Raw genomic sequence first — 17756 nt, forward strand, 5'->3', positions numbered from 1 at the left:
TTCCTTCCCTTTACAATAGTACCCAATATGGATGCTTTCAAAAATAAATGTATTCTAATTTAGAGATTTACTATTTGAGTTTCATTAAACTATTCATTCTTGAAAGGGCATTAAATGAATTTGTTTTCCAGACTTACAGGGCTCTCTGTTTGACAGAGATTCCTTGTTTCACTTTGTCTTAAATTATGTGTGTCTTTTCCATCCCTTAACCTGTGTTTTCCCCCCTTGGTTCCGTAGAACCACCCAGGTTCATTAAGAAGCTAGAACCTTCAAGAATTGTGAAACAGGATGAATACACAAGATATGAATGCAAAATAGGCGGGTCTCCAGAAATTAAAGTTTTATGGTACAAGGACGAGACTGAACTTCAAGAGAGCAGTAAAGTCCGAATGTCGTTTGTTGACTCGCTGGCGGTGTTGGAAATGCACAATCTCAGTGTTGAAGACAGTGGAGACTACACATGTGAGGCCCGCAATGCAGCAGGCAGTGCAAGCAGCAGCACCTCCCTGAAAGTTAAAGGTCAGTCGTGTAGTACTCTTCCCTCCATAGTCGTCCTCTACATTTCCTGTCTGGCTCTCCGTTATTAAAATGTCTCAAAATTGTTGAAAATGTCTGAAATTTAAAAAAAAAATTTATTTAAAATGTCTTAAAATTGTTAAAGAATATGATTTTAAACATTGAAAGTAATGTTTTTATTTTCCTTTCCATGACCTATATACTTACAGAATACATCCTAATTTTCTTTTTTTTAACTAAATTACTTGGTAATTGTAGAGCCACCCATTTTCCGCAAAAAACCTCATCCTGTTGAGACGCTGAAAGGAGCTGATGTTCACCTTGAATGTGAGCTTCAGGGTACGCCTCCATTTCAAGTTTCTTGGCATAAAGACAAGAGAGAACTTAGAAGTGGCAAGAAATACAAGATAATGTCTGAGAACTTCCTTACGAGCGTTCACATCCTGAATGTTGATGCTGCAGATGTTGGGGAGTATCAGTGTAAAGCCATAAACGACGTGGGGAGTGACACTTGCGTTTGTTCTATCACTCTGAGAGGTTAGATTGACTTCGTTCTCTTATACTTACTGTTTTTCCTCTAATTTTAGTAGTCTGTTGCCCCTTACAGTCGTCGGTCCTATGTAATTAGCAGTCTCTTCTATGTTTTTCTTTTTTCTTTTACATTTCGTGTACTTCCTATTTTACCTCGAATCCCACCAAATATCCTCTTAGTCAGTTTTGCCAATAGGTTTTGATTAAGTTTAGAAAACTGGAGTTAGAACCAAACAAGATTTAACTCTTTCTGCTTAATACAAACCCTAATGCATCCCTACTCCCATCCATCAACAGTGCCTCTTATTTAAGAAATGGGAATGATGCATCATCACTAGTTTAATGCTTAGCGTTTGTGGTTTGAGGGAAATACCATTAGTTCCACACGTTTTAAAACCCTGGTTTGCCTCTTTTTCATCAGCACCACCAAGATTTGTGAAGACACTTAGTGACGTTTCTACGATCGTTGGTAAAGAAGTTCAGCTGCAGACTACTATGGAAGGCACTGAGCCAATTTCGGTGACATGGTTCAAAGATAAGGGGGAGATCGTTAGAGAAAGTGACAACATATGGATTTCTTATTCAGAAAGCATTGCCACCTTACACTTCTCGAGAGCAGAACCAGCCAATGCAGGGAAATACACCTGTCAGATCAAAAACGATGCTGGAATGCAAGAGTGCTCTGCCACGCTATCCGTTCTTGGTTAGTACAAAATGATGTTACCGTGAATGCAAGATACACACGTCAGCATGTGTGTTTTCTTTAATTTTTTGACTTGATTTTAAAATGTGAATGTAAATTCCACCTCGTTTCAGAGCCTGCAGCAATTGTGGAAAAGCCAGAATCCGTAAGAGTGACCTCAGGAGATACCTGTACCCTGGAGTGTATGGTAACCGGAACACCAGAACTCAGTACTAAGTGGTTTAAGGATGGGAAAGAACTGACGAGTGACAGCAAATACAAGATAAGCTTCTTCAACAAAGTATCGGGCCTTAAGATTATCAATGTGACCCCTAATGACAGTGGGGTATACAGTTTTGAGGTGCAGAACCCTGTTGGCAAAGACAGCTGCACAGCCTCTGTTCAAGTTTCAGGTTGGTTGGTTGGGCTTTTGTCTCATCATTATAATAATGTAGCTCCTGATTTACACGTATGTGTAAGGAAAACTCCATCTTCTACAGCCTAGCATGAGTCTAACACCCTCTGAATCAACAAAATCAGGGGTGTAACATACCTATGGATTTAGAAGAAAACCCAGTTCAAACATTGTTTCCCTTTCTTTGGGAAGAATTCCCCCAATTCAGGGTGGTAAGAATAAAACTTAAGCTCTGGATAAGGTTATGATGGTCTTCTACTATCACATATGCTGTAGGAATTCACTGTATACTGATCACAGCAAAGAGAAACCAAAATCGCTAACAAGTCAGCTAGCACATCTTGCCCATTCTCTAGGCTTTTGATTGTGTGAACCCGTGAGGAATTCTTTGATGTCCTTGCAAAAGAGCCAAATGAATCTAGGGCCATTCCATCAAAAAAAAAATAATAATAATAATAATTCTCTTTTCAAATCATTTTATAACGTTGTTCCTTGTTTATGTGCCTTTTTTTCACATTCAGACCGAATCATTCCTCCTTCATTCACAAGAAAATTAAAAGAGACGAGTGGTCTTTCTGGTTCCTCAGTTGTAATGGAGTGCAAAGTCTATGGATCACCCCCAATTTCTATCTCCTGGTTCCATAAAGAAAATGAGATCAGCAGTGGAAGGAAATACCAGACCACTCTGACAGATAACACATGTGCTTTAACTGTGACCATGCTGGAAGAATCAGATGCCGGCGACTACACATGTGTTGCTACTAATGTGGCTGGTTCTGATAAATGTGGTGCACCTTTGACTGTGAGAGGTCAGTGAAAGAAGCAGATAAGAGAAGTGCATTTCATAATTTCTTAAGCATTTTTATTGTCACAATTCACAAATACTAAACTGTTTCTGGTATGTGCCTTTGTGTTTAGAACCACCATCTTTTGTTCAGAAACCTGATTCCATGGATGTTTTAACTGGGACAAATGTAACTTTCACAAGCATCGTAAAAGGAACACCTCCTTTCAGTGTCCGCTGGTTCAAGGGCAGCAGTGAACTAGTATCAGGAGACAGATGTAATGTGTCTTTGGAGGATTCAGTTGCTGAACTGGAGTTGTTTGATGTAGATACATCACTGAGTGGAGAGTACACGTGCATAGTTAGTAATGAAGCCGGCAAGGCTTCTTGTACAACACATCTCTACGTAAAAGGTTTGTTTGACTGCTAGTCCAAAGTTTTTGTAATTTACATACATATGCTGATTTGTTGTACCTATAAATGGGTGTTTATATATTTGAATTCATACTTGCGATTTGTTTTGTGCAGCCCCAGCCAAATTTGTCAAGAGGCTCAATGATTACAGCATAGAGAAAGGGAAACCCTTGATCCTAGAAGGCACGTACACTGGAACTCCACCTATTTCAGTCACTTGGAAGAAAAATGGCATAAATATAACTCCTTCTCAGAGATGTAATATTACCACAGCTGAAAAATCTGCAATGCTGGAAATTCCAAGCAGCATGGTAGAGGACGCAGGCCAGTACAACTGCTACATTGAAAATGCTTCTGGAAAAGATTCTTGTTCAGCACAAATATTGATACTAGGTTTGTTATGATTGCACGTGCGTATCTTTTTATACCAGTAATCATTCTGGTGCATCTCTTTCATTACTGATTGTCTCTTTCGGTGCTACAGAACCACCGTATTTTGTCAAGCGGTTGGAGCCTGTTAAGGTAACGGTTGGAGATTCTGCCTCTTTACAATGCCAACTTGCTGGGACCCCTGAAATTGCGGTATCCTGGTATAAAGGAGATACAAAACTGAGACCTACTGATGCCTACAAAATGCACTTTAGGAACAATGTGGCTACACTGGTTTTCAACCAGGTTGATAGTCACGACAGTGGAGAATATATCTGCAGAGCTGAAAACAGTGTGGGAGAAGTTTCTTCATCAACTTTCCTTACTGTTCAAGGTGATTGCAATATTTTTAAAGTGAATGAATTTGTGTGGATTTTGAACTAGATTTAAAGTGTCAGTGAAGACCTTTCTCCAGGAAAATCTTTCCAAGTGCTGAATGTTCTGCTTTAAGTTATTCCATCTATACTTAGCTTCTTATCCTTTTTGATAGTTTTTACAGAGAGAGAGATAAGATGACTAAATCTTCAGTTGGAAAGGTCATTTACATTTGTCTCTGTAATTAAGTCTTTTAGAAAAATGAGTGACCTTATATTTTAAAAATCCCACCCCATGAGTGTCTTCTCAAGTTAAATTGTTAGAAGGCTGTCTTAAAAAGTAGGAGAATCGACTGCGCGCCTGGAGATATACCTTAAGCCAATCAGTTTCTCTGATGGCATACAGAGTTTTGTACTTACTCTGCATTAGGGTGACCTCAGAGTGAAACTTTGCTCCAAAATTTGTAGGCTTTGCTTTGTCTCCAAGTGAATTCAAGAGATGTTAGTAGATTCTGATATGCTGCTAACCAAAAGGTTGGCGGTTCGAACCCACCAGCCACTCTGCAAGAGAAAGATTTGGCAGTCTGCTTCCGTAAAGATTTACAGCCTTGGAAACCCTTTAGGGCAATTCTACTCTGTCCTATAGGGTTGTTATGAGTTGGAATTGACTGGATGACAATGGGTTTTATAGAACAATAATTGTGAGAAGAATATTCAGTAATTAAAAATGACCAGAAGTATTCATTATTAACCCTGTTTCTACAGAGCAAAAACTTCCACCATCATTTTCTCGACAACTGAGAGATGTTCAAGAAACAGTTGGATTACCAGTTGTTTTTGAATGTGCCATACATGGATCAGAGCCTATCTCAGTGTCTTGGTGTAAAGATGGCAAGCCCTTGAAAGACAGCCCCAGTGTACAAACATCGTTTTTAGATAATGTGGCCACTCTCAATATTTTTAAAACAGATTGGAGCCTTGCGGGCCAGTATTCCTGCACAGCTACAAATCCTATAGGCTCTGCATCTTCTAGTGCCAGACTCATTCTCACAGGTTTGTGGATTCTTAAACTCCTTCCTATTTCTGGAATTAAAACTTTTATAATCAAATAACAAAACTAGTTAGAAAACATAACATCACAATTTCCATAAACTGGGTGGCTCAGGGTATCAAGCCTGAAAACTTGCGTTTTTGCTCTACTCTTAGAGGGGAAGAACCCGCCATTCTTTGACATCCCCCTGGCCCCTGTGGATTCTGTGGTGGGAGAAAGTGCTGACTTTGAGTGTCACGTTACTGGAACACAACCAATAAAGGTCAGCTGGGCCAAAGATAACAGAGAGATACGAAGTGGTGGAAACTACCAGATCAGTTATCTGGAAAACAGTGCCCACTTGACAATCCTGAAAGTTGACAAAGGAGACTCCGGACAATATACCTGCTATGCTGCGAATGAAGTGGGAAAGGATTCCTGCTCAGCTCAGCTTAATATAAAAGGTATCATTTATTTTGTGTGTGGTACAACAAAGTGTAATCATTTTATATTATATCCTAAGGATGCAGCTTTTATTATGACAAATGAAATCTAGGACAACATTTTTTAAATGACAAAGCAATTTAGAATGAAATAAGTTTCTCTGGCAAAAACGAGTGACCTTGTTTTAATCTGCAATTCTTTAAAACTTTATATATCATACAGAACTCTAAAACCATCCCTTTTCAAGCTTCTGGTTCTGTCAGTAGTCATAAATTATTCTTATCACTCACTTCATTAAGTCAGTGGTTTAGAACAGACTTGTGAAAGGGGCTAAAATATTTTGGGACATACACTGATAAACTATGTTGAGTTGGTTAGCATTGATTTTGACAAAAAAAAAAAAAAATGACTTCTTTTTCTTGAAAAGCCTTATGTTAACAACGTGTTTCTAGATTCCACTTCATATATCCTTGTAATTTCTTACAGAGCGGCTGATCCCACCAAGTTTCACAAAAAAACTCTCAGAGACAGTAGAAGAAACAGAAGGGAATTCTTTCAAGCTTGAAGGGCGTGTTGCTGGTTCCCAGCCTATAACTGTTGCTTGGTATAGAAACAATATGGAGATATATCCGACTTCTAACTGTGAAATAACATTCAAGTACAATGCGTTACTGCTGCAAGTAAAGAGAGCAGGCATGGCCGATGCTGGTTTGTACACCTGCAAAGTGTCAAATGATGCAGGCTCTGCTCTGTGTACATCTTCAGTTGTCATCAAAGGTTAGTAATTCTCACAGCCACCAGCCTGTTGTGTGTCTTCTCACTACCGTGTGCATTTCTTCTTACATCTTGACTAACTAAATTGTAACAGTTATAAGTATACATTATTTAATTGCCTTGCCATGGAGTCCATATATATTTACTAAAAATTATCTATTATAATTTAATTAGGTGGCCCGGCAAAGTAGGTATCACTTAATAAATGGACTAAAATCTTACCTTCTAAATTATATTCCAAAATTCTCTCAGGTAGCTAGAAGTCTAAGTCTGCTTTAAATTCCATTCCTAAGTGATGTACATATTTTTTATAGAGCACATTTGTTTTGAAAATGTTTAAAATTATTCATTGATGAATATTGTGCTAGCTTTGCTTATTATTAGTTATATAGCATTCCTTTTTCTAAGTACATTTCTCAAGAATGATTTTTAAGTAAATACTGCCCAAAGCTTATGGCCTGTAAATGAATATTAAGCCCAGACAAAAGGGCAAAATTTGCTCAGAAGGAATAAGATGAATGGAAAGATGATGAATACCACTATGGAAGATGTGTTTAAATACAGAGTCATAGTTGAGGCAAAGAAATAGACTGTGTTGTTTAAGGAGATCTTCTTTATCTGATTCTCTAAACATAATGGCTTTATCCAGATAATTATGATACACATTCATCAAAATCACTTTATAAACCAACCTCCTAGAAGAGTTTGGAATTAACTACCAACTCTGATGATCTACTTGGCCACCTCAGACTGCTAATACTAATAGATTAATACCACTGAATTGTTTTAACTTAAAATTCAAATTTTTTATCGTTCATTTTATAGAACTTAGATGAGTTTAGTTTTAAAAAGCATTTAGTAACATGAAAAATGCATGCTTAGCAGTGACTTAAAGTCATGATTTACAGTCATGGTGGTTTTGCCATTGAGTGGATAAATGCTTTCTGTAGAATTTTGAGACGGCTTATCTATAGAATTCCAAAGACAGTAGACATCAAAAGTTTTAATCTTTGCAATCACAAATACTGGCCTTATTCTTGCTATATGCATAGGCCGCAGGACCACTGAAGAAAATCATCACATAATACCGAGTTGCACGCGGTCTTCCTATCATGTTATCATATTACTCAGGCCTTCATTGGTTTTCAGTTGAACACTGAGCTTCAGCTTTTAATTCCTTTGAGCCAAACTTGGATTTTTAAGTGCTACTGTAGCTGCATTTAATAACTAAAAATGAACACCAGAGAAAACCACATATTAAGATGTGAGCTCATGGATTACCAAAGTGTTGGCTTACTTTTCCAGAGGGTAGTGATCATTGCCACTCTAGATGAGGAGAATTTCCCAATAAACCCTTAGCTTTTAGGGTTCAGAGAAAATGTAGCTGTGTACAGGTTTGAGAGAAGCAATAGTGTGCTCTATGGCACAGAAGTTTATAGTAACCGCCAGTGCAATGTTTGCAGTGCTTAATCAGGACACAGATGCTTGGGTGATTTGTGGACAGAATGGCATCTGTTCCTTGCTTGTTTTTAAGCCTTTATCTTTTTTTTTTAATCCAACAAATGTTAACTATTATCTTCAGAGAGCAATGAACCAGGCACAGCATTCCATTCTGCTGCAGCAACCAGTGTTACCTGTTAGAAGCAAAACTGTTTGACTCATTGCTTGTTTGTTTTCTGGAATTTAATACTGTTTTTGCTTTAGTGTGCTTCACTAAAATACCTTTTCAATTCCAGAACCTAAGCAGCCTCCAGTGTTTGATCGGCACCTTACTCCAGTAACAGCAAGTGAAGGAGAATTCGTGCAGCTGAGCTGCCACGTCCAGGGATCCGAGCCAATTAGGATCCAGTGGTTGAAGGCTGGCAGGGAAATAAAGCCTTCAGACAAATGCAGCTTCAGCTTTGCTAACAGAACAGCTGTGCTGGAGCTCAAGGATGTGGCTAAAGCAGATTCGGGAGATTATGTGTGCAAAGCTTCAAATGTGGCTGGGAGTGACACTTCCAAAGCAAAAGTGACCATTAAAGGTACAGACACCTAAAAAAGTATTTTTCAGATCAAGCCAACAACCACTTGTGTTTATTTTATTATAATTTAACTAAGAATGGAATGCAACATTTTGAAACATCAGTAATTGCTCATTTTCAATTTGTAGCCTCCGTATAGTAGTAATTTAATGAGAAAAAAATCAATACAGATTATCTAAATTTGACAAGTTCACCATTATATTTCTTGAACCTCTTTTTATCATATCCAAGAAGGTATAATTAGTGAAGTTCCAAAATTAGTGCTATAATAATATGATATAAGGTAGCCTAGTATCATTTTCCTGGAAGAAATCTGTACAGTAAAGTCAAGTCTAGAAATATAAGGTTTGACACTACTAATATGATTATAGTTCAACCTGTGATAGCAATCACTAGTATAAATTTCTATGAAGCTGTTTTATCTTCTGTAATCTACCCTTATAGTGAGCCCTAGAGTACATGCAATTAGTGACACCGACAAACTCCTGTAGCTTATTTTATTCAGGGAAATATTTATTATAATGTTAAGGTAACTGTAATAACAAAACACATACACATGTTTTTCAGACAAACCAGCGGCGGTCCCAGGAGCTAAGAAAGCAGCCGTAGATGCAAGACTCTTCTTTGTATCAGAACCTCAGAGTATCAGAGTTGTAGAAAGTAAGTACTTCATGAAAAGTATATCTTCTTCTATTTGGAAACTTTTACTAATTTAATTACAGAAGAACTGATTTTGGAAAATGATTTTTTTGGTTCACTTGTTTTCATTATTTCCTAGAAACCACTGCAACATTCATTGCAAAAGTTGGAGGTGATCCAGTCCCAAATGTTAAATGGACGAAGGGGAAATGGAGACAACTGAACCAAGGGGGTCGCATTTTTATCTACCAGAAGGGAGATGAAGCAAAACTGGAAATTAGAGACACCACAAAAACAGATTCTGGATTGTACAGATGTGTCGCATTTAACAAGCATGGTGAAATTGAAAGTAATGTTAACCTACAGGTGGATGAAAGGAAGAAGCAGGAGAAAATCGAGGGAGATCTGAGAGCAATGCTAAAAAAGTAAGTTTCAGTTAAAAAAATAATACACTAATTTTCCATTCAAAAAAGGGATCTCTCAAAAGACGTGGACCTCCTGCAAGAGATTCCCCTCCAAGATTCGGATTGTTAATGAACGTAAGCATAGAGACATTGTAACAAAAATAGATAAACAACTATGCAAAATTTGGGTGGAAGTTAGTGGTTCATTAGGTCAAATAATCATGAGAAAGTTTTAACAGTGAGGCTAATTTTTACTAAGATTTTAAACAAAAGGAAATGGCCTATAGAGAAGACTGATTATTGCTTGTGTGTCTAGGTATGAAGTTGTTGTTTCTATATGTAGTTTTTTATGCTATGAATAGTTTTCACCATTTTCTATAATTACCAATAATTTCAATACAATTTCTGTTTCCACATAATTATGGAATTAATCTACATTTAATTTTTACACATCTGTTCCAGGACATGTGATATTTATCCCTTATTAAAGTTTTCCATTACTGCTATTATTTTTCCTTATAGTCTTTCATTAGGCTGTCCAGCTGGAAAGTCTTCAGAAATGCTCCTGTTTTCCTTTCTTTTCTTAAACTCTATGATCAAATTTTTATACTTTGTAACAGTGGTCCAATATTAATTCACTCCATCTCAAAACCCACATTTTTTATTCCTTCACAGTTAACGTGTTAAAATTAATTTTTCTTGAATGAAAAACACAGAACTGTTTCTTCATCAGAAAAAAAAAACAACTTAGTGACACATGAAATTGTTAAACGATGATAGACAATTCAAAATAAGTAGCAGACCAGTGATTTATGTTCATTTCTTTTCATTCAGGACTCCAGTCTTAAAGAAGGGACCTGGAGAGGAAGAGGAAATCGATATCCTGGAACTTCTCAAAAATGTTGATCCTAAAGAATATGAAAAATATGCCCGCATGTATGGAATCACTGACTTCCGGGGTCTTCTTCAAGCATTCGAACTGCTACAGCAAAGTCAAGAAGAAGAAACACATAGATTGGTATGATCTGCAAATTCACGTTTGAAACATCTAACATCTAATACACCTATGCCCTTTGAGTTACCACACTCCTACAGTTGTATTGGATCACTTTATATAACTTAAGCAGCATCAAGAATAGAACTTTAACATAATCATACATCCTCTAATTCAAAATTTGTTTCGTATTTAATACTTTTTTTCTCCTCAGGAAATTGAGAAAAGAGAGAAGACAGAGAAGGAAGAAAAGGAATTTGAGGAACTTGTATCATTTATTCAGCAAAGGCTATCACAAACAGAGGTAAATGAATTATAAAGATAATAAAGTGAACAAGTTATTATTGGAAACTATAGGGGGAGGAGTGGCTAACCTGCTTTTAATTCTTTATTCTTCTAGCCCGTCACTCTGATCAAAGATATTGAAAACCAGACAGTTTTGAAAGATAATGATGCTATCTTTGAAATTGACATTAAGATTAATTATCCAGAAATCAAACTCTCTTGGTACAAAGGGACTGAAAAACTGGAACCCAGTGATAAATTTGAAATACGCATCGACGGTGACCAACATACACTCAGAGTCAAAAATTGTCAGCTTAAAGATCAAGGCAATTATAGATTGGTTTGTGGTCCGCACATCGCTAGTGCTAAACTAACTGTAATTGGTAAGTAAAAAAGGTTCATAAAAAGCCTGTGAGACTAATTTACTGCTGAACACATCTGCATGTGATATTGAACAAACTATGTACTATCTCACACGAGCAGAGCCTGCTTGGGAACGGCATCTTCAGGATGTTACTTTAAAAGAAGGCCAGACGTGCACCATGACTTGCCAGTTTTCTGTGCCAAATGTAAAATCTGAATGGTTCAGAAATGGCAGAATCCTTAAACCCCAAGAAAGATATAAAACAGAAGTGGAACACAAAGTCCATAAACTGACCATTGCAGACGTTCGGGCAGAAGACCAGGGTCAGTATACCTGCAAATACGAAGACCTGGAAACTTCAGCAGAGCTCAAAATTGAAGGTGGGTGAAAGACTATGGAGGGAGTCAGTGTGTGCAGCACAGGTCCGTGGAAAGTGTTAAACAGGACCTCTGCAACCCTGACATCGAGCGCATCCCAGCCTACTCGTGTGTTCTCATTTCCCAACACAGGTGCTCTTAGCGTTCACTCATCTCCAGATTCATAATAAATCACCAAGGAAAACCTTCAAATAAGTGCCAGTTCTTCTGCATCATTCTTTTTGACCAGAAGCAGATTGAAATCTAGATTGAGACACAACTTTCAACAAGTCATTTCTGCTTAAAGCCTAAATTCCATACTTCTCACATCTATAAGTCTGATTCCTAGAAAGAAATCTTGGAAAGGGCCAGATCTTATGGCTGTAAATCTAGAGGTTTTTGGCTGGGAGTTGATATTTGATTTATAGAATTAATCTGATTTTCTGTCTGCATGGAATTTTATAGATTAACATTAATGACATGTATGATCTTCAAAAATAATTTTCATATGAGAAGAAATCTCTCTTTACACATTCTAACTTTGAACCCTCTCTGTATTTAAAGATTCCAACCTTCTGAATCTTTGAAATAAAGTGAAATCTGGAAATTAACAAGTAACAATATTAATTTCCTAATCATTTGATTGTATGCATTTTCCAAAGACCTCCTTGGACTGTGTTAAGCAAAATTTTGGCTATAATGATAATATCTACTTCTAGTTGTTAGTGCCTATTTTTTCTTGCTGAAACACGGATATGTGACTTCTTATATACATAGCATTTCAGCTTCTCAGACTTACTTTGCAATGAGTATCAATGCCTGCTCATATTTTAAAGTTCGCAAATTTTATAATGTTTTTCAAATTAAAAGGTCCGGTTGAAAGTGCTAATAATTTTTAAAATGACTGCTTATTTTCACATGATTCTTCAAAAACAAAGCTCACGTATGATTTCTAAGATGTTCATGATGCTGTTATACATTTAATTCCAGACATAACAAAATTTTGCAGGAGGATCCTCCACTCTAGCCTATCCTCCCTAGAAACACCCCGCCATCCACAAGAGTGTCCTTCATGAGAGTCCACATGCACCTAGAAAGCGGGTTTCAGAACTCTTCAAATGAATCCATTGATATTTAAAAGTGCAGATTTCCTATTGAGTTTGAAATTATTTGACAGTGAAAGTTATCCATATTGGATAATAAACAATTTTAGATCCTGAATAGCAAAAAATTATTTCACTGAGGCAGAAAATAACTTTGGGAGTAAATTGGAGAGTAAAATTAAGTTTATGTTCCCTTTATTATGAACCCCCTATTTCACTAACTTTTTTTTTTCATTTAATGTGACCTTTGGGTTATACCAGAAAACCGAATCCTTTGCCATCACGTCCATTCCGAATCATAGCGACCTGTAGGACAGAGTAGAATTGCCCCACCGGGTTTCCAAGGAGCAGCTGGTGAATTGGAACTGCCAAGCTTATGGTCACCAGCCAAGCTCTTACCCACTGTACCATCACACCCTTTAATATTGCCTTCATCTAAATATCTTAAGAACTCTCAGGTTCCTTTACATTTTCCTGCATTGATCCTGCAGGAATACAGGATGATATTGGGATAAGTTTTTGTTACTGATGCAAGGAAGAGTGTTTTCTCTTTGTTTTGCAGTTTTCCCTTTTTCTTTGTTATCCAATTGGGTAAAAGATGAAGACTTTAAATATCTGAGGGGAAAACACAGTAGAAGAAATTTCCCTTTACACACTCTAACTTTGAACCCTCTTTGTATTTAAACAGCTGAACCAATTCAGTTTACAAGGCGAATACAGAACATTGTGGTGAGTGAACATCAGTCGGCCACCTTTGAGTGTGAGGTCTCCTTTGATGACGCCATTGTAACATGGTACAAAGGACCAACAGAATTGACCGAGAGCCAGAAATACAACTTTAGGAACGATGGTCGCTGCCACTATATGACCATCCACAATGTGACGCCAGACGATGAAGGTAAATATAATTTAACCTTCATCTGTCTTCTATATTTCTACTCTGTAATTCTGTATAGAATACTTTTCCAGAAAAGAGATAAACAAACACATACATATAGTTAAAGTGTTATGTGCAAACATATCATAAAACAAAGGTTCTGTGATGCTTTTCCTTAGGTGTCTATTCAGTAATCGCTCGGCTAGAGCCAAGAGGCGAGGCGAGAAGCACGGCAGAGCTGTACTTAACAACTAAAGGTCAGAAAACACAATTAAAACCGCATTACAATCTTTGAAACAAAGTAGCCTGCCCAGATGATTCTAAATACAAAAATATCACTTTTTTTTTTCTTTTACAGAAATCAAACTTGAACTGAAGCCTCCTGGTAAGTCTTCTTTTTTTTTTTTTTAAATCAACCCTTGCTTATAATGCAGTGTAATTTTGAAAATGACAAAAACCCAAACCAATATCTATAAAAAATATTATTTCTATATTCAGTAAAATATTATTTAGTAAAAATATTACTCAGTAAAATTATTTTCTGTAAAATAATAAAAGGGTTAGGCTTTGTAAGTCTGGGAAATTAGAGATTAGGTATCATTCAGCTGATACCTAGGATCATGCTAAATGTTATGGCCACAGAAATTTTAGCTGGAAATAAACTTGTCTGTGTGGTTGCAGACTAAATAATTACTAATATCTTTGTATCTATGCATTAGATTCTGTTGTTGGAAATGCCTGCTGATCAAGCACATCATAATTGTCTAATAAACGGCTATATTCTTAGTCCTCCTATGCTTATTATTTCATGTTCCTCTCCAGATATTCCCGACTCCAGAGTTCCGATCCCAACCATGCCTATTAGAGCAGTACCACCAGAAGGTAAGACCAACACCACAACAGCTGGTGAACTGGAACTGCCAAGCTTTTGGTCACCAGCCAAGCTCTTACCCACTGTACCATCACACCCTTTAATATACCTGGGTTTGGAGCAGAAATATTCTACCAGCTAGGAAATTACCAGTGCCCAAACCACAGCTGAGAGTCAGAATGGACCCTTTTGTGTTGTATTATTCACTGTGTAAATTGAAAATCAAAACCAAAGAGTTGTTACAGTTATAAATATAAGCTCTCCTTGTTTATTCTGATTGATGGATTAGTACTGTAGCACCTCTGAAGTACTGAAAGAAACGCATGAGACTTTTCATCAGCATCACACAAAATAGCAAACTAAAACATTACTGATAATGGCATTCGTTTTCTTCAGAAATTCCTCCTGCGGTTGCTCCTCCCATCCCTATTTTACTACCAACACCTGAAGAAAAGAAACCACCAGCAAAACGGATGGAAGGTATTATATGTTATCAACCTAAATGTCCAAATACAGAATTTAACCAAGGCCAACTTGGAAAATGTTTAATGCAACTCATTGGCCCTCTAGTGGTCAGAGGTTGAATTGCCTTTCAAAATGTAAATTGTTTCCTCCAAGTATTAACTAAATGTGTAAGGCATATGCTTAAAACTCTGAAAACCATCAGATAAATAATATGCTTAATATCAAAATATTTTAATGGAGTAACCTAAACACTAATGGAAACTGACTTCACGTTTTATATTTTCCTAACTGCTACACATAACAATAAAATGGTATCAATTTCTAGTACAGCTTATTGAAATCAGCTGTATTAGCTTATATTTAAATTGAAAATTATAGTTCCTGTATTTTTCTCAATTAAAATATTAGCTGTTCTTTAAAATTCACTATTAGAAGAAATGATTTATAATATCTTTGATATATCTGTTTTTTTTTTTTTTGATGTCTAAGGCATGAGCTTACCAATAAAGAGCTCTTAAATGTGTCAGAAGAGACCCCTCGTGGTGCGGTAGTTAAAGCACTTGGCTGCTAACCAAAAGGTCGGTGGTTCAAACCCACTAGCCACTCCATAGGAGAAAGATGTGGCAGCCTGTTTCCATAAAGACTTATAGCGTTGGAAGCCCTATGAGACGGTTCTACTCTGCCCTATAGGCTCACTATGAGTCTGAATCGATTCGACGGCAGTGGGTTTTTTTTTGTTTTTTGTTTTTTTTTTAATTGTACCGGAGACAATAGTAACTGATGTTCTCAAATTTTTCACGAGAAAAATTGTACTATTTGAGCTCTAAAGCTGCTCAACTAAATCAGTCAACTTCCTAGAGTTCTGGGGAGTTCTGAAGGCTGTCGGAGTTCTTCCAGCATGTTCAGTAAAAAATTCCACATGTCAAAGTCATGTTTTTCCATAACCAAGTCACTACTACTGCAGCAGTTTCACGGGCTTGACATACTAGTCCCTAATGCCCACTGCAATCAGTGTCAAAGGCTTTAGCTATTTCTGCCAGTTTAAGGAGAAAGTCAGTGAAAATCTTCCAGTTTTGTGACTATTTTAATCTTGGTAACAAAGAGCAGCATTTTTATAATTTATATTTTATCTACTTCTGATAGCAGGAGGGAACAAGAATCAAAAATCATAAATTACGTGTCCATTCATATTTCTCGTCAGGAATAATAATTTATCTTAATGAACGATTTTTTCTTTGCGTGCTGGTATCAACATGGCTAAGTCTGAGTACCAACTTTGAAACTTGAGAAGTTAAATCATTTAAAAAATTAAAAGACAGTGTTATTTATTCATGAGTACTAAGGGGGTATGACTAGGGATCAAGGTATGACTGTCCATTAGCAGCAGCAACAACAAAAGAGAACTTCCACAATATATCATAGATAGGACTTTACTGATTCACTTGTTATTCTTCCTCCTGACAAGTTTAAAGTGTTCACACCTAAGTGAAATAAAGATGAAAATGTGTACCTTTTCGGTTTATAGTATCACTTGGTTCACTCCCCATGTCTGAAAACTTTACCTCTTGTTGTGTGCCATCAAGTTGATTCCAACTCATAGCAACCCTATAGGACAGAGTAGAACTGCCCCATAGGGTTTCCTAGGCTGTAGTCTTTATGGGAGCAGATCGCCAGATCTTTTCTCCCATACAGTGACAGGTGAGTTCAGTCCATCAGTTTTTCGGTTTACAGCTGAGCTCTTAACCATTGTGCCACTAGGGCTACCTCTCTACCTCTTAATGGATATCAAATCGGTATATATTCTAGAAAAATTTTGCAGTCTAATCTAAAATCTTTCTGGAACACATATCTTGCAATAATGTGCAGAGTCTCTTCTTACCATCAATATATGAAAAAATACTTCAATAAACCTCCTGGATTCCTCAAAACATTTTACTTACGTCTGACATCTATTTCTTTTAGTGAGCAAGAAGGCTGTGAAAAAAGATGTCAAAAAAGTCGTTGCTGAAACTAAAGGTATTGTCAAAAAACATTTTTAATTCTTTTCACTAAATAGTGGACGGTAGAGGAGGAGGAAGAGTTTAAAGTTGCAAAATGATACTTCTCATTTCACTCACTCTTTGACTCTCTTACTCGGACTCTTCTTTTTCTCAACTTTCTTTTTTATTAGCCCTTTTTTTGTCCTCCTCTGCCTATATCTGTCCATAACACCGAATGACAACCCCAGAGTTCCTGTTATCTCTGGAGGGTGATGTAAAGAAGGCACTGCCCTCTGGTCCACTAGCTGGTCTTCATCAAGTCACACCACTAGAAAGTCAAGGGTTGATGCTAATTCCAAGCAGACGCTCCAGCCCAACTCAGAATAGTTCCTGCTCGCTTGATCTACATGTCATTGTTTACAGAAAAAATGTTTTGTGGAAGAAGATCAATTCAATCCTTTTTTAATATATCTTGGAGGGTTTTTAGGAAGAAGATTGAATAATTAAATTTAAACAAATAGTTTTAACCCATTTGATTAAGAATGGAGCACAGCAATCTCCTAAAAGAAGGAGAGTCCAGCAGTAATTGTTTGTGAAACACTATGGAATAACAGGAAGCTCAAAAAGCATGGATATTTCGTGAATTTTATAATTAATACCTGAAAAAAATGAATGTACATTTTTAGCATTAGACATATAGATTATTCTGTACGTTTCATGTTAGTTTAAATTATTTTTTTTTTGTCCATGCTAGGTAGGCTGTTTTTTTTTTTTTTTATTGTACTTTAGGTGAAGGTTTACAGAACAAATAGTTTCTCATTAAACGTCGGTAGACATATTGCTTTATGACATTAGTTAACAACCCCACGACACGTCAACACTCTCCCTTCTCGACCTTTTTTTTTTTTTGGTGAAAATATACATAGCCAAAGATACACCATTTCAAAAATTTCTACATGCACAGTTCCGTGACATTGATTACGTTCTTCCAGTTGTGCTGCTATTCTCACTTTAGATGAAGGTTTACAGAACAAAATAGTTTCTCATTAAACAGTTAGTACA

The 17756-nt window shown here is 36.8% G+C and overlaps 1 protein-coding gene across 1 annotated transcript in view; it reads left to right on the plus strand.

The window, feature by feature from the left end:
- The window catches only part of TTN (titin), a 271570-nt gene that overhangs the window by 91795 nt on the left and 162019 nt on the right, over positions 1–17756 (plus strand). The window contains exons 87-111 of the mRNA XM_004375465.1: positions 238–519; positions 775–1053; positions 1469–1750; positions 1864–2142; positions 2666–2953; positions 3063–3341; positions 3457–3735; positions 3827–4105; positions 4851–5138; positions 5292–5579; positions 6046–6336; positions 8070–8357; positions 8925–9017; positions 9136–9421; positions 10235–10418; positions 10609–10698; positions 10795–11062; positions 11163–11423; positions 13191–13400; positions 13559–13636; positions 13738–13764; positions 14202–14261; positions 14647–14730; positions 16678–16731; positions 17015–17029. Coding sequence (XP_004375522.1) covers positions 238–519; positions 775–1053; positions 1469–1750; positions 1864–2142; positions 2666–2953; positions 3063–3341; positions 3457–3735; positions 3827–4105; positions 4851–5138; positions 5292–5579; positions 6046–6336; positions 8070–8357; positions 8925–9017; positions 9136–9421; positions 10235–10418; positions 10609–10698; positions 10795–11062; positions 11163–11423; positions 13191–13400; positions 13559–13636; positions 13738–13764; positions 14202–14261; positions 14647–14730; positions 16678–16731; positions 17015–17029 — 5112 coding nt within the window. The remainder of the gene's footprint in view (positions 1–237; positions 520–774; positions 1054–1468; positions 1751–1863; positions 2143–2665; positions 2954–3062; positions 3342–3456; positions 3736–3826; positions 4106–4850; positions 5139–5291; positions 5580–6045; positions 6337–8069; positions 8358–8924; positions 9018–9135; positions 9422–10234; positions 10419–10608; positions 10699–10794; positions 11063–11162; positions 11424–13190; positions 13401–13558; positions 13637–13737; positions 13765–14201; positions 14262–14646; positions 14731–16677; positions 16732–17014; positions 17030–17756) is intronic.

Source organism: Trichechus manatus, unplaced genomic scaffold (assembly GCF_000243295.1).
Source record: "Trichechus manatus latirostris isolate Lorelei unplaced genomic scaffold, TriManLat1.0 scaffold00037, whole genome shotgun sequence".
Lineage (NCBI taxonomy): Eukaryota > Metazoa > Chordata > Mammalia > Sirenia > Trichechidae > Trichechus > Trichechus manatus.